The following is a 22,753-nucleotide window of genomic DNA, read 5'->3' on the forward strand; positions in this document are numbered from 1 at the left end:
GATGATGAAAACAGTGGCAGTGCTAGATTATATACATAACATAACAAAGTTGATATTATTGTTGGGTCTGTTGAGTATGTAAGAAAATGGATGGAATAGTACAAGAAAGACTATTTCATATGTTGGACAACAATTTAGTGAATGTCTACAATTTGAACTTTTTGAAAACTGACAAACATTGAACTTTCAGAAGATCTTAAAAAAGATGCATTGTTGTACATCATCCATGAAGAGATAAACAGGAAGACACTTTTATGAGAAACTGCATCCATCAGCAAGTAAACAAAACTGACAAAGAGCATATTGTGTTTTCCAACACAGAGTGAGAAAAACCACATAATCAGAAAAGATGCAAGGTTCTTATGCTGAGAAAGTCATGCATTTCTGTGTTTTGAAAATTGCTTTAACCCTTCCGGCAAGGTTGGCAACCACAGTTGACTTGAAGGCTCAGCGTGGCAGCGACCTTCCTTTATTCCTGTTATTCTTATGTATTGAATTTAACATATAGTATTGGGTACAATCACTGAATATTTCAGGGACTTTTGTTGAGTTATTGTCGAGATGTCATGCTTTTAGTACTGATACCGTAATTAGTTGAAGTATCAAACATATATATTCAGCGCCATGCCAAACATTAAAAGTTGTTATTCAGTGTTGAAAGGGTTAAAGACTGTTGCACATTGAAGAACTATTAAATAGTGGCACAAGTGTAAATATTACAATGAATAATAACTACAGATTAAAAACACGGGATATCATTTATTTTCCTTTAAGTTTTATTACTTTTTTCAACAAATATTTAGTTGTGGAGCCACTCTAGAAGGTTAAACTATTGTAAATACTTTTTATGAGTAATCATAACATCAAGATAAATAACTGTTGTGGTTGATTAAAATGTGTAAAATAATACTTTATATCCTGAAATGTATTTTATTTAAGATACAAGTTGTGAATGTATGTTTTCATTTGATGTAAAATGTGTACTGACCCTTTGTTTTACATGGATGAAATTAAGTGGATGTTAATATCATATTTAATTATTTGTTTATGATGTATTTATTAATAGTGGTAAATGTCACAGGAAGGATATGTGTACAATTATAAAAAAGATTACATATTGGGTACCTATTTGTAGATGGTCAGCATGTTGAAATGTTCTAATATCACCACTATATATTAGTTAAAGCTCTGAGATGGGCATTTAAATTATAGGAATATTTAATGAAAAAAACATATCTGTGATTAACTGTAGTCTTCTGCCAAGATGAAGACCTAATGTTATGTGAACACTGAGGGATATTTTAATTAAAGCTAAAACAAAACTGTCACAACTTCTGTTGCATATCACATAAAAAATTCAGTTTTTAATCTTTTTACTTCTGCAAGAGAGAGGAATATTTGTTTGTCTTATCAATAACTAAATGTTAAAGTATGCGTTGATACATTAATGTTTAGAAAATGGGAATAAAAGTGTTTTATCTGGTTATGGCTTTTATTTTAAAAATGGTAGTTTTGTCTAACTTCATAACTACATTTTCTTGTGTTCAAAACAAAATAAAATTAAAAAGTAAGTAATCAAATATACATGCTTAGTAGTAGGTGAGGACAAAGCAGGTTATTTGCATTTGGTGAGATTCTGTTGACTGTCATTATAATCTTTCATTGGGTTTTTTTAAACAAAGAAAGTGATATGACAGTAGTAAGTAAAACATTTATTTGACAAAAGTAAAGTTTCATAGTTTGGTTTGAAACTAATACATTTTTCAACAGAGTAACTAGTGAGATTCTGAACTAAAACAAAATTTTATTGATAAGCAACCAATTTTGATTAACAAAATTCCTTTTCAGAACAATTAATTTGAATTTCATCTCAACAAACTATTTCTTTCACTATCTACAATTGTTTAAGCAATAGTAAACATTGACTGCTAGTTATATGCCTTAGAAAGTATGTCAGCTGTGCACCAAATGTGAAATAACATAATATATTTTCCAGGTAGATGGTAATTCCCATCTCTCATCAAGCACATAAAACTGTGGTCACAAAAGAGACGTGTGTCATAAGTTTGTAAGGAGGGGATTGTATTAGTAGGATTAAGCTATTATACAAGTTGTAAGGAAGAATATTTTATTGTTAAGGTAATGCAGACAGAATAAAATATTAATACATGTCTTCTGTTTATTTTCAGTTTGAAATGTTGCTTGGAAAAATGGAAAGAGATAATTGTCGAAAAGGTAAAGTTTACATTCTTTACCCAAAATTTTACTTATTTTAATAAATGGATAATGTTTATTTGCAGAAAAAATCAATATTGGATAATATGTCTAGTTACAATTTTTAAAAGCAATGTTAATGCATGTGTACAACAGTATCTCGTACATCTTATACAGATGTGCGAGAGAGAAGTTAAAGGTTTATGGGAACAACAGTCTCTTTTAGTTACATGATAAAATTTATTAGGCCTTATGTAATAATGTTCAGAAACATATTTGGTTTCACTATTGGCCAATATGAATAAGTCATTCTGAGCAAGTAAAGAGCAATAAATGGTAAACAGAATCAAGGTAATTGGAATAAAATAACATGGATCTCGGTCAGTAGTTAAGAAACTGTATTGCAACTTTTTCTTGTTGATTGTTTAAGGCTTTTATTTACAAATAAATTGATCTTAGCCAATGAGTCAAAGCACGTGTCTTAAAGAGTAAATGTTTTGGCTATAGCCACTGGTGCTGAAGTTACAGGGGATAGTGATCTTGACTTCAGCTAATGAATATGTGAGATTACAATCTTAATCTGAGTAATCTTGCAAAGGTTGAGTTGTGTTAATGAGTTCAAGATTTGGTTGTGTGAGAATACACACCTGAGTTGGTGAGTGAGATTTCAAGATAAGCAATGTTCCCTCTAATTTATTCAATCCATGTGTGGAATGAATTTTCATGTGGAAGTGGGTATTTTTATACCATCAACCCTATTGGATCATTAAGTCACTTTACATTGCTACCAGTTAATTATTTGGGATTTAGGCTTAATGACTGCCAGGGTTATTAAGGCTGTCAGCTGAGAATGGGTGAGACTGGAATTAATGAAGTGTGCAACATTTGGTTGGTAATTGTATGGCCATGCAGCTTAGAGGAAACACTGAAAGTAAGTCATATAGATCATCCAAAAAGTCTTAATATTTGCCATTAACTGCCTTGACATGAATCAGTGACTGTAAGGTTTTATTTTGAGGTTAACTAGCATAAATTATCCATGTTCCACTGCTAGGTCCTTTCATGATTCACAGAAGCCTCATTGTACTAATCAGGCTTTTAAATTACCCCCTTCAGTGTGGGTTTCTGTACATAGTGATGGGACTTCTCAGGGAAGGTTCTGTTCTTTCAATTTACCTCCTCTGGGATCGAAATGTCCATCCACATGCTTGCTGTGTGTAGCAACCCGTGAAGGTGAGGAGAGGATCCTGGTGGTTGAGGGGTCCACCCCTAACACACTACTTTGGCCTTGAATTCCTGTAGATGGGCAGTCTTGGGGTAACTCCCTTGGGTCAATTGGCTGGTCCACTTGGGCTAGGGTCAACCAAGTACCAGTGTTAGAAGTTCTCAACAGGTGTTGTGGACATTGTATCTGATGCTGGTATTTGGGTATAGTGCTCACGAAACCCTGGCGTTGCTGCAGTGTCCTTGTTTGACATTGTAGTGCAGTGGTGCACAAAGTCCAGCTCGTGGGCCAAATCTGGTCCATGATGTCCAACGGGAAAGTCAAACATGGAGAATTCACGCCTACACGAAGATTAAGCTCTATAGAGAATATGCATTATATTAGATACTGGATGGTTCCATATTTGTGTCGAGCAATAAAGAAAATTTAATAAGCAAATCTCTTTAATTCATAGGCATTTAATCATTGGTGCAGTGGTGTACTATATCCGTAATTATGAAATCTCACGCTTTCCAATTGTTCTTCGAGATTTACTTATGAGCCCTGTTTTGATATAATTTTGTAACAAAAATGGCAGCTAATCATAAAAGAAAAGTTGATGACAAAATCCTGCAGTTTCATGATGATTGAACTGTGCAATACTGTTTTGTTCAACAACAGAAGAACATGATTTGTATGCTGTGTCATTCGACAGCAGCAATGGCAAAGGTATCCAATATAAAGCGTCATTATGAGTCGAAGCATAAAGATTTTCATAATGTTGTCGGTGATGAATGAACAGCTCGAATTGAATCTCTGCGGCAGTCGCTGAATCACCAGCAGAACGTTTTCTCAAAGCAGACAGCAGATTTAGGTGCAGCACGTGAGATCAGTTACGATATTTCGTTGATGATAGCAAAATCTGGCCGACCGTTCACTGATGGTGATTTTGTCAAGCAATGTATGATTACTGCATCGGAAAAGTTGTGTCCAGAAGCATTTCGCAAGCTACAGATGGTGGCTTTGAATTGTATGACTGTTCAATGAATAATGTCACACATCTCAGCAGATGTGACAAGGCAGCTTACAAATAAAGCAGTCAACTGACATCAGTTCAACAGCACAGCTACTAGTTTTTGTTCATGGTGTGTTGTCATCATTTGATATCACAGAGGAACTAATCAGCATGGGTTCCATGAAGGGTCAGACAACTGGGTCTGCTCTATTTGAAGAGACAGTATTACTGTGTAGTAGTGTTTCATTGGATTTCACAAAACTGGTAAGTGGGACAACTGATGGAGCACCAGCCATGACCGAAGAAAGTAGCAGACTGGTAGCACTGTTGATAAAGCATCGAGGAAAGCAGAACAGACAGTTGGTGAAGTTGTACTGTATTATTCACCAACAGAACCTGTGCAGTAAAGAACTTGGTTTTCAGGCACTGATGGCATTAGTGACAAAAACCATTAATTTCATCAAATCATGAGGGCTTAACCACCATCAGTTTCGAAGTCTTCTTGAAGAAATTGATTCAGACTATGGTGACCTTGTGTATCACTGTGAAGTACGCTGACTGAGTCAAGGGAAGATGTTCAGAAGATTCTGGGAGTTGATTGATGAGGTGATAGAATTCCTCAGAAGCAAGAACAAAGACACATGACTGATTTCCAGCATGGCAAGCTCATTTGACCTTTCTGGTCGACATGACACAACACTTGAATGATCTGAATTTGAAGTTGCAAGGCAAAAATCAGCCTGTCTGTCAGTTTGCAAATCACATCTCAGCTTTCAGAACAAAGTTGTAGTTGTTCTGGCAGCAAGCAACATCAGGAACTTCATGCACTTTCCCACTTTTCAGTCACAGTTACAGAAGAATCAGGACATTGACACACAAGTTTATGTTGGTAAGCTAGATACCTTGATTCAATCCTTCAACTCATGGTTTCATGACTTTAACCAATGCAGATTGTTGATGAAACCTTTTGCTGATCCATTCAGTTTGTCAGTGGATGACTTGTCAGCAGAATATCAGCTCAAACTTACTGATCTCCAGGCATCTAATGAACTGCGTGCTATTTACCGAGAAAACAGTTTGCTTGACTTCTACAAAACATTGCCTGATACATTTGCTAATCTGAAAGAGAACGCACTTGTCCACACCAGCATGTTTGGCAGCACATACTGCTGCGAACAGGTTTTCTCGCATATGAACAAAAACAACACTTGCAATCAGCTGACTGATGATCATCTGAAAGCAGTCTTGCGTCTTTCAACGTCAAACATCAAGCCAGAATATTTCTAAGTTCGTAGATGACATGCAGCATCATCCATTGCACTGACTTTGTGACAGTTGACCTATCATAACATTTCTCAGAATAATGTGCAAACTCTTTGATGTAATCGTTATTTGTGTGTTCTTAAATGTGATGTCCATATTGTGTGAAACAACTGTGGGACAATTTTAATTTTCACTTTATTGTGGCCTCTGACTCAAAAAAGTTTGTGCACCACTGTTGTAGTGCATCCCTTCGTAGGGCTCCATGGTGGGTGGGGTCAGTGGGCACCAAAATTTTCCTGTTTTTATTGTGAATACTCCAATTAAAAATGTTAATAAAATAGTGAAAAAACAGTCTTTAGGTAAATGACCCCATCTTGAAGATTCTGAGCAGCAATCCTCACCATCTGTACCACCTGTTCTACCTCATTTTCTTATATTGCATTCACTTTCAGACAAACCTTTAAGGCAAATGTCTCCTTTTTTCATTCAGAAGGGACAAGAGGGACTTGCTGGCTCTCCAAAGTCAGTAAAGAAACTTTGATCTGGTAACATTGGTGGAAACATCCACATCTCAACACAGTGAATGCCTCTTACATTCAAAGTCAATTGGAGATATATCTATTGAGGTTACACCTCATGCTACTTTGAATTCATTATGAAGAATTATTGTTGAGAAGGATTTGAAGAACATTCCAGAGTCAGAGATTCTTGCTGATTTCTCCACCCAAGGAATTTATTCAGTGAGGCGTATATCCACTCACAAAGATGGAATTATGGTGCCAACCAATGTCCTCATTCTCACATTTACATCACCACATCTGCCTGCCACCATCAAGTCATGTTATCTTAATTGCAGAGTAAGGCCATACATTCCAAACCCTCTCCCGTGTTTCTAGTGTCAGCAGTTTGGTTCCTTAGTGTGTGCTCGTTGCAGTGGCAAGAACCATGATGTTTACAAGTGTGAAATGGACCCTCATTGCATCAATTGCAATGGCTCTCACTCGTCCTACTTCATTTCTTGCCCTATATGTTTGGAAGAGAAAGAGGTGCAATGTTTGAAAACAATTCACAACATCACTTATCCTGAGGCTCGCAAGTTATTGTCTACCACTTCCTCTTGGACATATGCTGCTGCACTCCATTCCACCACTACAGTAGGAATGCAGATGCATCTATCTGTGCCTCCAAAATAATCATTTTCAAAACGAATGAAAAATCTTTTGACCTCCATGGTTAAAAAGGTTGATGAATAAACTTCAACACCCATTTCTGTCCCTTCCATAAATTACAACAAATTCCAAGAACCCTTTTTTTTTGGTTTTGTGTACAGGCATTTCCTTGGATAAGTCTTCTTCTCCCACCCCACAATGCAAATGGATCATTCGTTCATGTCCTCCATTGCTGGAATCCTCTTCCAACAGCAAAGACCTGCCCAATCAACCTAGGAGGTTGATCAACCTTTCTCGAATAAAGACAGTAAAGAAAAAAGACTGTCACAAACAGAAGGGTCCTCCACTCAATTCGCCTACACGTAAATAAAAATGGCCACCTCGATACAATAGAACTGTCGATGTTTACGTTTTAATCTGAATGATTTGAAAACACTCATTGCTTCCTACCATCCTGTATGTCTCTCCTTACAGGAAACATTTCTGAAACCTGCCAATACAGTCATCTTTTGGCAGTTTTCTTGTAAAGAAATGACAGGCTGTGTGATGGACCAGTGCATGGAGGGGTGGCATTGTTGGTTGATCAGCATGTGCCCTCCCTGTCTTTGCCACACGACACAACCTTGGAGGCTCTAGCCATCCATGTTTCCTTGGGTTGTACCATTACTCTTTGTTCTCTCTACCTGTAACCTGGAGAGACCTATGATCAATCAGACCTTGATGCTGTTATTGAACAGTTGCCATCTCCATTTTTAATCCTGTGGGACTTTAATGGACATCATCTTCTCTGGGGAAGTGCTGATGTTGATGGTAGAGGTCTCTCCATAGAGCATATGCTCTCTGATTGCAACCTTTCTCTTTTCAGTACTGGTTCTTCTATTTATTTTCATGCACCTAGTCAGTCCTTTACTGCTATTGACATCTCAGTTGGCTCGCCTTCACTATTTTCCCATTTTTCTTGTAGGGTTGACAATAATCCATGAGGCAGTGATCATTTTCCTATAATTTTGAGAGAGATTGGCTGTAGTTGATGCCACCCCACCTGTGTACCATGTTGAAAGCTGGATCAAACAAACTGGTCTTCTTTCACTGCTCTTGCAGAACTTGATCCTGCCATTATTTATCAGCCATCAATAGATGACTGTGTAGCAACAATAACTGACTGTATTATACAGGCAGCTGTGAGTGTATTCCCAAAACCTTGACATGTTTCCCTGATATCTTTGTCCGTGGTGGAATCCTGTCTGCCACGGGGCATGGAAGGCCCAAAAATGAGCCTGGGATACTTTTTGTAGGTATCTCACACTCTTGCACTGCATTGTTTTCCAGCAGGCCTGTGCACATGCTTAGTGGGTAAGATGTCAAAGCCAGAAGGAATCTTGGATTAAGTTCACAACCAGCACATCTTTTACCACCAGTTCCAAAGTCATACGGGATAAGATTCAAAAGGTCAGTGGGAAGTATAATTCAATCCCCCTCTCAATCTTGATCTCTGATGGCCAGGAAATAGCTGATACCCAGAGCATTGTTGATACTCTAGCTGAAAGCTTTTGCTGGGTATCTAGTACTTCTGCTTTTTCCTCCACCTTCTTAGCCATCAAGACTCAGGCAGAGCAAACACCTCTGTCCTTTAAAGCTGATTGTTTCTATGACTATAATCATCCCTTTACACTGGTGGAACTTAAAGTGGCCCTTCATTTGTTGGACCTGATGATGTACCCTATGAAATGCTGTGCCATCTATCTCCTGCTTTTCTTACTATTCATCTACTGGTTTTTAACCGAATCTAGCAAGAGAACGTTTTTCCTGATGTCTGGCGCCAGGCTATTTTCCTACCTTTCTCTAAGCCTGGAAAGTATCCCAAGATTCCTTCAAACTACTGTACAATTACTTTGACGAGCTGTCTCTGTGAGACCTTAGAGAGGATGGTCAATGATCATCTCATTTGGTTCCTCTAATCAAACAACCTCCTCTCACCCATCCAGTGTGGTTCCAATGACAGAGCTCCACCATGGACCACCTGATTCGACTTGAAAAGTTCATCAGAGAAGCTTTTTTCAAACGACATCTTGTATCAGTATTTTTTGATATTGAGAAGGCTTATGATACATCCTGGAGGTATGGCATTTTGTGAGGCCTCCATATATATATATATATATATATATGAGTTATGTGGCCATTTGCTTATTTTTATTAAACAATTTTTTAATGGACAGGCAATTCCAAGTTTGTGTGGGTTCAACATTTTCCTGTTCTTTTCTACAGGAGCTTGGAGTCCCTAAGGGCTGTGTTTTGAGTGTCACACTTTTCAGTATAAAGATTAATGCCATCACTGAACACTATTGCAAACAGGCTTTATGTCAATGACTTTCATATCTCCTGTCAGTCATCGAACATGAGGTATATAGTGAGTGGCAGCTACAGACTGCTCTCAGTTGTTTATTGAAGTGTACCATGGCAAAGGGATTTAACTTCTCTCTCTCTCTCTCAAACTATTTGCATGCACTTTTGTTGCTGATTGAGTATTCACACTGATCCTGAACTCCGTATTTGGCAAAGTTGTGCTGCCTGTGGCTTATCTTTGACTGTAAGCTGATCTTTATACCACACATCAAGCAGCTACGGGTCAAATGTATAAGAGCACTGAACTTCCTCCGTGTCCTCTCTTCCACCACCTGGGAAGCAGATCGATGTTCTATGCTAAAGACATATCGTGCTCTTATTCGTTCGAAACTCGTCTATGGATCACTGGTTCATGGCTGTGCCAGGACTTTGGCTTTAAAGATGATGGACCCTATTCATCATCAAGGACTTTGGCTCTGCACTGGGGCTTTCTGCACTTCCCCAGTTCAAAGCTTATTCATAGAGTCTTATGAACCTTTTTTTGCACCTCCTCTGTTTGCAGCTGTCTTTACCTTTATGCTTCAAACTTCTTTTCTTACCAAATCATACCACCTGGGATTGTGTTTTCCTTCCTCGGTGGGCCATACTTTTTCATTGTTCCTTTTGGCCTTTGTATCCAGGTGCAGTTGGATGAATTGAGTCTGTCTTTGGATAGCATTGCTGTATCCACTGGTCAACCCATCCCACCATGGCTTCTTATGGTCCCCCAATGTGACCTATCTTTAAGTCATCTGAGAAAAGCAGATACTCCTGATGGGAAATACTGTCTGTTATTTGCTGAACATCTTTCAAACCATCCTTCCATTCTTATTTATACAGATGGTTCGAAATCAGGTTACTGTGTGGGCTCTGCCATGGTTTGTTGTGGTTTGGTGGTTGCATGCAGAATCCCCTCTACAGCTTCTGTGTTCACTGCTGAACTGTATGCCATTTTTCTTGCCCTGGATCACATAGAAGCTAAGCAGTACTCAAACTTCACAATTTATACTGACTGACTTAGTTCTCTCCTGGCCCTGGAATTGCTTCACATTAGTTCACACCCTGTTCTTGCCAATATTCAAAACTGACTGGCCCAATTGTCTTTAACATCTACTTCTATCCAGTTTTTTCTGGATACCGGCCATGTTGGTACTTGTGGGAACGAGCTTCCTGACGCCGCAGATAAATCTATCACTGCTGTGCCTGTTCCATACATGGATTATGGTCCTGTATTCAAGACTCAGCTCTGTGCCAGTTGGCATTCGACTTGGAATGAGCAACGTGACAACAAGCTTTTCCAAATAAAACCCTCTGTTGGGCTTTGGCTGTCTTGCTTCTGTAAGGATTGGAAAGAGGAAGTTGTTCTAACTATACTACACATTGGTCACAATTTTTTTAGCTTATTATTTTATTTTATCTGGAACTGATGCACCATTGTGTAGTCTGTGTGATACTCAGATCACAGTAAACCACGTTTTACTTTCTTGCTGTTGTTATGACTCTCAATGACGGTGCCATTTTCACCATATTCTGTCCCAAGGTTTGTCCATGACGTTATACAGTGTTATTGGTGATGGTGATACTGTCCACCTTGGAAAAGTTTCTAGTTTTTGAAAGGCCATTAATCTTTTCAATGCTATTTACGTTTCTTAATTTATACATTAGACATTTTTTTAGTGAGATTCCCTTTTAAGAATTGCAGTCCATCTAGTTCGATTTGAAATTAGAAAATGGCTGTAAAGTCAAATAACTCGAAACCAGGACTGGAAAAGCCAACTTCAGGTGACTAATGCTGCTGTTCAAACTGCTTGTTAGTCCCTGGTAAGTTGTTATTAAAATTTTGCCACAAGTCTTTTAAATTTTTTCTTACTTTACTTTTTGAAATATCTATAACATCAAACAACTCAGAACCAGGACTGGAAAGGCCAACTTCAGGTAACTGATGGTGGTTTTTGTACTTATCTATTAGTCTTCCTGGTGAATTCAGATAATTACAGTTATGCTACAGAAAGTCCTCTACCACTTATATCACTGTAGTTTTTCTCTTAATGCTGTAGACTAGATGTTAACATATGTTTTATGCTTTTTTTTTACTTTGTTTTATTTTACCTTAAATTCCTTTTATAAATTTCCTAATTTTACTCTAATTTTAACTTTTTTACTGGACATTTGGTGCAGATAGCCCAGCTGCTTTCTGCCATAAAACACCAAATCAACCAACCAACCTAAATTACCCACAATTCCTTCTATACCTACCTTGAAACAGGTCTTTACCACCAAAAATACCTGTTTAGTACATCTGCCTGTGTGTATACCTAATCATGTGTGCTAAGTTTAGTCCCATTAACTTGTTAGATAGGATATGAAGAGTTTCAAACATGATGTCCCTGGGTTCCTGAGGAAAACCAAGAATGGAAACTCTGATTCCAAATTCAAGTTTAGTGATCCTGAAAAACCTACACTTAATCCTGTATGGTGCCTGGGTGACTTTATGGACATGTTTTAGCTCCACTTGGTGTAGGACAAACCCATATAGATAAGGATGCACCTTCGTACCCCTCAAGTCCATAATACAAGTTTGTTTCTGCTAACTCTTAAAACTGTGGGGGGAGATTACAGGTAAACAGATAAGTGCACATACAACAAAAATTAATATAGGGTGATGTTAAGTGTAAACAGTAGGCAGATGGGCAATATTCAAAATTTATATTCAGTAACTATTTACCTAGATACAAGTTTTGATATTCAGCATTCAAAATGTATGGAGTGTTTATTTCAGCCAGGATTAATTGACAAATTTCAAGGAGATGTCCAGAAAATTGTTGAAGTTGTTGCTGTGGACAGTGAAAATAAGGGACTCTATGAAGATGCTGTCAAGCTCTATGATCTAGCCAAAGTAAGTTTCCTTCTTTTAAGGAATTTCTTACAGATAAAGCTGTGTAAGAATGTAAGTGTTGCATGTTTTTAAGTAACTTGTGCCAGTATAAAACTAATACTTTTTTCTGGTAGATAACATATTACTATTGTACTAGTAGTTGCTATATGTGGAAAAGTAATGTGTTTTGAAAACAACTTTGTATTTCAAATGAGCAAATAATAACAAAATCCTTAGTTTAAGCCATTGTTCATGGGAGACATTAATGAAGTATTTTTAGTAATGATTTGTTTGTGAATTTATGAAGCCTTCACTGAGTCATTATGAGTGAGGTGATTTTCATGCTAAAAATAAAAATATAGTTTTCATGTTTTGTACAAATAACCACTAGAACCTTGTAAGTGAAAATCACAAGTTGTTTCCAGTAAATCTATATCTCCTTTTTTCTCTACCATAATATTAACTGTAGTGAAATCAGCAATGTAGGATAAAGTTAAAAGTTGTGCAAATATGAAATAAAAGTTGCTTGTTCTTTCTAGAATGGCTGCATAGTGTAACACACTATTTATTTTTACAGCCAGAGTTAATAGATTTTTTTAAATATGAGTTTGTTTAGTTTTATTGCTTTACATCTGTATTTAAACAGTCATTTATCAAAAGACATGCACTGAGGTCAATAAATAGTAACACTTTTAATTGGGCAAAAGGCATGATAAAGTGTAATGAGAAATATTTTATATAATTTTTAATTTAGGTTTTCTTATTGTCACCTAGTAGCCTTCTAATTTTGCATTTTTGTTACTTTTATAACAAATAAATAAGTCAAAAAACTAGAAATTTTGTTCTTAAGGCTAGACTGTTTTTTGCTATTGAAATGTGAAGCACTATTGGTTTATTTTTTTGTAATAATGTTGGTGGCTCAAACTATTATTAATATTTATTGGAAATGAACAGTTTAAAACAAAATATTATAACACATGAAAAAATGGAATGTTTTAAACTACTATAATATTAACCCTTTATATGTTTGTCGGGGACAAAGTGTGCATATTATAACTTTATTATCAATGTATGTTAATAAACATAGCATCAAACATAGTTTATAATTCAGATTTTAATTTCAAAGGAATATATTTAAATAGAATTTCAGTTTCACATTTCTTTTTATAAATTGCTCTGAATTTCTTATTTTAAATATTCTTTCTACCCCTTTATTTCTCACTGAACTTGGGATAAATTATACTCTTATGTAAATATATACCATCTGTTATTCTTGCTTTATTGAGAAATCAACTATAAGATCATTTCCTTCCCTCTAATCTTACACTGCTGAATTAGGAACGGCTGTTGCAGATAGAACTCAAATAGCTTTGCTCAAATTCTAAAATGAAAGAGGCAAATGTTTGTTGGAATATTTATAACTAACAGAAAGAGAAAAGTTTTAATCTATTGATTTCCTTATACAGCTAACTCATTCTGATGACAATTTTTGAATTATATAACTTAGTTTCATTGTTGCTGCTGTTGATATCACCTGGATCAATTTTTCAAATTACTATAACTTACTCATAGTTTAGTTAGAAAGCCAGCTAAAATATAATAGTTTTAGGATAATTTTTTTATTTTTGCATATTAATATTTTTTGTTGTTAATTGCATATTTGATTTTAAAAAAAAAATTACATGCTGCAAATGACACTACCAAATGGTAAGGTTATGTTTTGATAAAGTATCAATAATGTAGTGCGAGAACCTATATGTAGGTACCCAGTTTCTTGTTTTTATGTATTTTATATTGCTACAAAAGTAAGGAAACTGTAAAATAGAAGCAACTTATTAGGTTAGGTAGAAAGCTTAAATGGGAAAAAAATTCTCTGAGTGGCATGAACCTGAGCTACTCATGCATTATGTAATTTAATATTTTGTTTATCTTAATTTAAGCAATGTTCTCATCTAGTGTTTATTGCTTTATTGTACTGATTTAGTGGTTAGACATTGTTCATAAAGGAATAAAATGATAGAACTAAATGAAAGAGTTTGTGAAAAGGTTAAAAGCCTAAAGCTGTTAGGAAAAATAACTAATTGTTCATTGCAATATTATAACAAAACAACAAAGTGAACTTTTCATTTTTTCTCATATTTTTAAACTTTCTGTACAAGTAATTTTGCTGTAGTTAGTGTTAGGGTAAAAAGAAAGGAGAGGAAATATGTGTAAACAAACAACTTGATATTTATTTAGGAGATTCCTAAGGTTGTATGAATGAAATATGAAAGCTGTTAGATGAAAAAAGTATTTTTTTTACCTCAACATTAAAAATACTTTCTGTCGAGACTACTCAGAGTCTAAATCAGACTGACTTTGTAAATTTACAGACAAATGTTTGGTAAAATCCTTTATTTAAAAAATCTGATTTTTGTGTAGATCAGAGTTTTCATACTGAGTAAAGGTTTGCCAAAACTTTTAAACATGCATGGAGTAAATTCAGAATTATTTTAAAATTCACCAATATGGGATTGTTCCAGTAGGCTTACTCCATGCATATAGAGCTAACCTTTCCATTACAGGTTGGGTGGAATTCACCCAGCTCATAACCACAAGTTATTAAACTATGATTTTTGATAATGTATGTATATCTTTAAAAAATTTTACAAGTTATTGGTAAACATAAAAATGTTTTTAAACACAAAATATCAGGTATTTGAATTAAGTATTTGAAGATTTTTTTTTTTTTATTTCAGGATGTTGACTATACAATATTCAGAGTAATTTCCTTTTTAAGATTAAAAATAGTTTTATGTGTCAAAAAAGTTCACATGTGAAATCTTTATGAAGTCTAGATAATTATAAAATATTTCTTTAAGAAAAAAACAATTTTATCTGTAATTTTCACCATTGGAACCTCTGTGTATGTTTGGTAGATATGATCAGTCTCTTAACCACCATTAAAAAATTGTGAAATAAGTTTAAGCTATTCTTTTATTGTTATAGAATGACTACAAATTGTAATTCAAACACATTAATAGTTAATCAGAATAGCATGAACTTCATAACATTATATATTTATATATATTTATCAGCCATTGCTGGCTAACATTAACCACAGATATTACAATGACATGGTGCACATACACTCATGTTACTGTTGCAAAGAATATAAAACTAACCTTTACAAAGTGACCTGTCTTGGCTATATTTTAGTGGACTAGTATTTTTTAAAATACAATCATATTTCAATTTTAATATATTATTACTATTTAAAATAAATTGTTAATTTTTTAAAGTTCTTAGTTTTATACATAAATTTGAAACAATCAAAAATCATAAATTACTATATTAGTACCAAAGCATTCCACTATAATTTATCAAGCTTAGTAACCAATGCTGTATTTATGTCTCAAAAATATGAAATTTTGAGCTCTCTAAAGTTTCATCTTACTTTTTCAACTTTGAGCTTTGAAAAATGAGTTTGACACTGAGTAATTCAGTTAAGCTGACAAAGCCACTGGGGGTACATTCTGAGCTTTCAGTTTGTTACTCACACATCAAAACCAGAGGTAAGTGTACATAAGCATATTTTTCCAAAAAATGGAAAGAGGTGTGCAGGGCCACTGTTTGTTCAGTACAAGTGGCAATAGCTCAGCAAGTAGAAAAGATAGGAGATTATTATTTGATATTCTAGCTTATTCGATATTGGTGCTTTGAGTTCCTAATTTGTAAGAAACTTTAGACTTTGTATTTGGACATCACAAACATTTAATTTAAATAGTGCTGCATTCACCATACAGTGTGACTCACTAAATTGAGTTATAAACTATTTTTTCATGCCAAGATTATTGGCATCTGTTGGTAATAAAGCTGTTTGATTATATATTCAGTGTAACACTGTAAAAAGGTTATTATGTAGACACTTTGACCTTCCATCTGTACTCATAAGATTAATCTTATCCAGACAGGTTGGCACCTTTCAGTTTCTGACTGCACATGTATAAATTGCAGTAAAATATTTTTGAACCTATATTTTGTAAGTTTGTGACATTTATTTAGTGTAATTGACAGAGAAAATTGAAACATGTTAAAACTTACAATTTAGGTTGTATTTGTTCAGAACCAATCATCCCTTGAGATAAGATAATAATCAAGATTTGTTTCTTTTGTAATTTTCCTTTTCTGTCTGACATCTTATTATTATGTCAGCACTTCATTCCCAATTTTATTACTTTACAGTATGACAGTTTATGACTTTTTATCTTTTTTGTGTAGTTAATTTTACCCTTCTATTAACTTAATACACTGTGCATCTATTTAAAGAAATGTTACACTTTTAATGTTTGATTTTTCCCAGAAACATGAGAAAGTCTTAGAAATGTTGAACAAACTTTTAAGCCAAGTTGTACCACAAGTTAAAATTCCAGGATCTACTCGAGACCGATTAGAGAGTATGGCCCTTGATATCGCTGAAAGGTTTGGTTTGATATTTTTTCTAATGACTTTTTAAGTATATTATAGTTTCAGTATTAATTACTATTTTAATCTTATTCAACAGCTTTTGTGTGTATTTCTTAATGACATGTCTAATACAGTAAAAAATAATATACCAAATTATTGAGTAGAGAAAACTTTTCAGAGAGACACATCCCACAAAAAACAAGAGAATGACCCAAAAGAACCTAATTCATTATGCTTTTACAATGTATTCATCTTGAGATAAAAATCTGTTTAAACTATTTTCATTATTGGGAATGCATACAAGACTAGTTAAGTTGTAATTGTTCATTGCTTCCTAAGATAATTTGAAAATTTAGTTTTGCTTACCTCAAAGATATGGTGAGAACTTTAATGTCAACAGAATTTGGGCATCTTCTAAAATTTAGAACTTTTCACTAAAACCTTTCTGAACTACCTGTAGAACTGTTTCAAAGCTAACATGGAAATGTTCTGTATTTTTATTTATATTTTTGGTGCAGTTCATAATTAATAATCATTGTGCAATCTTAGTGTTTCAGTTGCAGTAACTGTTGTGTTCTGGATTTGAAGTTTTATGGACTGTATCTGTCCAAAATATCAAGGTTTTGCATTCAAAGGAAGTGCAGACAATAAACTTTATATTCCAGTATAATCTAATTTTCCTAAAACTCCTCTATCACTAAGTGGTGCTTGGTATGTAGGGTCAGACCAAGAAAAGAAAAGTGTTTGTTGCATTCAGTTTATGTTATGATGCTTACAAATAAATGTTAAAGTTAATTTATAGCCTTATTTGAGCATCTAATTACATTTTCAAGGTGTTTCTCAATTTGTAAGACTCCAAACATCATTGAAAAATGTTGCCAAAGAGGGAGAACTTTGAACTAGCTGAAGTGTTCCTTCTCCTTTATTCATTCATGCTAGCCAAAAAATAATGAACTTTTCATGTTGGTCTTAGTATGACAGAAAAGCATTTTAAGAGCAACTGTGGACAAGCTATGACTAAGCATGGTAGTGGTTAGTGTGTAGGGATTGGCTAAGAAAACCAATTCATCCAATCTCATTCAAACTTGAGTAATAATCTTATTTGAACTCTAATTGCTATTATTGAGTGTTTCACAGGTTTCATTTCTGGTCATGAGTTGGAACCCCAGGTTTCTTATATAATGGCCATTTGAGACTCTTCATTACATAAATCTGCCAAAACAACAATACAAAAAAGCAAATAAAGAAAGAATAACAATTTAATATTCAAGCTATCAAGAAGGTCAAGTATTTATACATCTGACAGATCTGTATAAATGTTATTGATGTTTGAGTTTAGAAACACTAGTTTTTAAATTATCAAAACAATACATTATACGGTGGTGTACTTTTGTTCAAAGTTTCAGTGGGGCCAAGCCTGGAAGCTGTATGTTTATATGTGATATCATACTTCGTTGCCTAGAATTTGTATAATGTCGTCCTTATTAATTGACATGACCTCAGCATGTGGTAGGGTTGATTGTATGCACAATATGTGAGTTGGGGTGCAGTTGGAAGCAGTAGGTTTTGTAAATATTCCTTTAACCTTTTTGCCATATGCTCATTATATGCAAGTTTGTCTACATATTTGCTCATGTTAAGTATTTGCACTATACTTTTGATGCAATATATGCATCTTCACAAAATTTGGTAGACTTTTAGTAAAGATTATAAGTATTTTGTATAAAAAAAATCAATTTTTATGAAATATTTTTACTAAAGATTTATTTGTGAAAATAGAATCTTTCGTTACTAGTCTCAATGCAAAGTGATTTCATGTTGTGATTAAAAAACTATTATTTGTCCAAAACTCTCAACTATTACTTGCATAATCTCTAAAATCTTTTAAATACATTTCAACTGTTTGTTTTCAGTAAGACATTATATTTTGTTATTTTCTGTACTATGTGGGGTATGTCACTTGATGAACCTTGTACACATCATAAAATATTAGGAAATACATATAAATTATGCTTTTTTTGTTTTAGAATGAACACAAATTATTATAGAAAAATACAGATTTTTAGTCTAAGTAGCTTAAGTCTCATAATGCTATATACTAAGATATATATTTATTATTTTTTATTATATTGACCTTGTCATTTCTAGCTAACGTTACATAACTTCTATTAATGCAGTGCATGTGCAGTCACGTTACATATCCAATAATAAAAAACTGATCTATAGTCTTTCCTGTGTTTTAGTGGACTAGTATTTTGTAGAATACAGTCACATTTCAATTAGTATCCTTTTTATATATGGACATAAACTTATCTTTCTTAAAATATAGAACAATAAATCAAGAAGTCAACAAACAGAATGACATGGTTTTTGACCTGTGAATGGGTTTACATCAGTCCAGCACTTTAGGGTTAGTTGTACTGTCCCAGAGGAACCGTTCCAGCTTCATGGCCCCCAGTATAATCCAAAATTAGAGACTGACAAAACTGATGTTATATTAACAATATATATTATCATTGAATTATAAAAATAAAATATATCTTCACTTATCAACCTATTTCAATGAAACTGTTTTGAGAAAAAGGGATAAATAAGTAATAACAAATATTAAATATGATTTAGGGATGGCATTCTTAAAAACTACATAAACAAGGTGGGTATCAATACACAAAACATACAAAAAATCACTATATAAGTAAGCCTGATTTTTCGAAGATCTACAACTAAATGTTGAATTCCTGTTAACTGAATGAATTCAGATTTGAATAAAAGTATTTAAACTTGATAGTGCTATACAGTCTTACAGTGGGCAATAACCATACGCTTGTAAGATTGACTTTGTACTTATTGGCTACTTATGGTGGGATGTTTGTATTGTTTTGTGTATTAATCATTGTATTGTTTCTGTGTTTCTGGCATTGACATTTCTACATCATAATTAGCAAACATGACCAATGTTCTGATTGTGTTCAGTAAAGATGTAAATGTATAATGGTGAGTTATAAAAAGCCATTTAATGCATTCAAACTTGTCACATAGTTCACTAACAAAGAATTTCCATCAGAGATTTTAAAATATTACAGTTTCTTCTGCATGTTTTTTTGTATATATAGATATAAAACTCATGGTCATTCTGGTAGTAGAGAGACTACAGGAACTTGTTACCTTCTTCTTGATTTGATGACATTTTTCAACCAGTATCATGCCAAACGGTATTCTGAAGCTTTAGATGTAAGTAGTAGGAATTTGATTATCAGTATGTCCTTGTGGAATCCACTTTCTTTTACTTTTTTGCTATACCATTTCAGAAGGAAATGAGCAGGCCTAAAATCATTTAACCATAATTTGAAATAAAAATATTTCTATCTTCTCTTTTTATAAGTTAAAAAACATGTGATTTTTTGAAAGATTTATTAATGAGAAAATGTTAATAAGAGGTTATTTTTATAAAATAATTTGTCCCAACAGAATTTTATTTTCCCCTTTAAGCAGCAGCTAACTAAATTAATTATTCATGATGTTAGAAAAACGCATAGGTTCAAGAAGTCTTTATAGAAATAGATAAAAAAAAAAAAAACTATTACCCGAGCACTTTCAAAAGTGCTCTGGTTATTGTGGTTTTGTTTTTAAAATAATTATTGTAGCAATGCCAGTCATAAATGTAATGATGCTAACTTTCATGTATTCTGAATGAGTATTTTAAGGTTGTCTACTGTTGTGCTGTGGTACTTTACAATAATGTGGGTCACATTTCCACTCGTAACTAAACAGTTTTAAAAATGAACTTTTTGAAATATGTAAATAGGTTTGTTTTTTATGGTTATTGCATTTGAAAATAATATTAAATAAAATGTATAATTAAATAACTTTGTTGCAAAATATGGTAGTTTACCTTTTTATTTTGTTTTTGTTTTAACCATAATTAGTAGTTCAAGTAAAAGTAATCTTAAATTTTGTACCAAAATATACCATGTTAATAGAAAAAATTATACTGTTCAGGTTGTTATAACTACACCTGGGATAACTTATACAAAATAAACATTTCTTCATAATGGAATAACGTAAACAGTCAGGTGTTAAAATTTGACGTATGTATTCTAATTACAACAAACAGTACCTTTTAATTGATAATTATTACTTAGTGTTTCAAGTCTTAATTAATTACAAGGAAACAAAACAGTTGTGATCAAAAGGGTTTTGATGATATATGGTTTTGTAATAATTTTATAATTTAACTTAAATGAAAATGTCAAAATAGTGAATGTCATTTTCTACTTTATTTGTAGACAATACAAAAGCTGAAGCTGTTGCCTTTTCAAACAGAAGATGTGGAACAGAAGGCTAGAGCCTTTCTACATTATCCTGAGGAGGTGAGAATAGCACTTTGTGTGTCTGTTACAAAAGTGATTTGTGCTGAGTATACATGTTTAGATAGTAAGTAGCACTCAATTTATCATGACAAACAAAAACTGAGTATTATTATAATAGATTAACAGAGACCCCCAAGATGTTTGTGCTCAAGTGTATTTATTGTAACAGTATTTCTTTAAATAGAAGATTTCTAGAATAATACGAAAGAATTCTAATTGCTGACACTTAAATTTTGTCATACTATAATTCTGCTGCTGTTATGCCTTACAAGCATGTGCACTAAGAATTTTACTCAGTAAAACAGTGCAATTGTTTGCTTGTGCCAGAGAACTGGAAAGCTCAATGAACAAGTCACTGCAACTGCTCTGTGAATGAAGGAATTACAAAAACAGGGTTAACCATTTAGTACAATAATATTGTAACCTTATTTATTGATAGTATTAAGTACAGTATGGTTTAGCTTAGTTAGGACTGTATTGTGTTAATATATCTCTTTATCAAACTTAGGCTTAATATTAGTTAAGGTTTTATAAATTATGACCTAAATGCAAGAAGACTTGCACATTTTAGTGCCTACTATTACATTTTGTATACAATATTCAACAATATTGTTACAATAAAGATGCAAATTTGACATCAAATGTTTTCAAACTTTAGTCAAAAATATATTTCTAAGTCTTTCAAAAAACTTTTCACTCAGAGATATATCAGAATTAGTATTTTAAAATAACATTTATTTAGCGTATCTTACAAAAACATGTTTCAACTTTTATTTTTGCACAGTCTCAAAGAGTCTTGCCTGTAAATTATGCATTTATTAATTTTTTACATTTTTTACATTCATTACAAAGTATAGGTTTGTATTTGATATGACACTATCAACCTTCAGAAATATCATTATAATGATACACGTCTTATTTTTTCGAGTCATTTTCATTCTTTGCCAGTGACTTTATTAATTCCATGACTATGGGCTTGGTACCAGGGACTGACCTCAAAACCATTTTATGCTTGTTGTAGTTTTCATTTTATGACCTTTAATAAAGTTTGCATATCTTCACAAAATTTTACATATAATCAGTAAACATTATATAGTTTTCATATTAGCTTTTTTTAAATTATTTCTTAAGATTTTAAAAGTGATGGTTTGCTTATGCATTTTTCTTTTCAAACGTTGACTATTCAACTTACAAAATAATTTTGATTTTAAGAATAAAAATACTTTTATGCATCAGAAAATTGTCAAATTTCACATGTGAATTTTTTTTTTGAGAAAAACTTTTCAGTTATTTTCACCTTTGTATCTGTATGGGTACGATTGATTTGACCAACCTCATAACCACCATAAAAAATTGGAAATAGATATAAATTACACTTTTTTGTGCTAGAATTATAATAGGCTATAACACGAAACCACAAGTGTTTAGCTGAAGTAGCTTAAATATTATAACATTACACATGTGTATAAAAATTTATTATGTTTATTATATTGTCCTTTCAGCTGTGTTTGACTAACACTTGGGTGGAACCAAACATATATCTGAAAACTTTTTGCAATTTATATTAGCTCCGTTTGTTTCCTTGGTGTATTATTGTGTTAACTTATATCTGAAATCTACAGAATATTCTGTGATAACACTTCAGGAAAATTTAATTAGTTTTAAGAAGTATAAGTGATAACAAGCTAGTTGAATGTCTCAAAACTTAGTATTTATTACAAACATGATATATGATGTATAAATTGCTATTGACCATGAACATAGATGCCAAAAGTCGTAATGCGATGTCTTTTTAATTGTTTGCTTTTGACTGTT

At 33.3% G+C, this 22,753-nt stretch overlaps 1 protein-coding gene across 3 annotated transcripts in view; it reads left to right on the plus strand.

The window, feature by feature from the left end:
• The window catches only part of LOC143247848 (nuclear pore complex protein Nup93-like), a 52,456-nt gene that overhangs the window by 24,526 nt on the left and 5,177 nt on the right, over positions 1 to 22,753 (plus strand). For all 3 annotated transcript variants that reach the window (XM_076496410.1, XM_076496397.1, XM_076496403.1), the window contains exons 17-21: positions 2,190 to 2,232; positions 12,025 to 12,143; positions 16,465 to 16,583; positions 19,682 to 19,799; positions 20,855 to 20,938. In XM_076496410.1, the coding sequence (XP_076352525.1) occupies positions 2,190 to 2,232; positions 12,025 to 12,143; positions 16,465 to 16,583; positions 19,682 to 19,799; positions 20,855 to 20,938 (483 nt within the window). The remainder of the gene's footprint in view (positions 1 to 2,189; positions 2,233 to 12,024; positions 12,144 to 16,464; positions 16,584 to 19,681; positions 19,800 to 20,854; positions 20,939 to 22,753) is intronic.

The sequence above is a fragment of the Tachypleus tridentatus genome, chromosome 1 (assembly GCF_004210375.1).
Source record: "Tachypleus tridentatus isolate NWPU-2018 chromosome 1, ASM421037v1, whole genome shotgun sequence".
Classification (NCBI taxonomy): domain Eukaryota; kingdom Metazoa; phylum Arthropoda; class Merostomata; order Xiphosura; family Limulidae; genus Tachypleus; species Tachypleus tridentatus.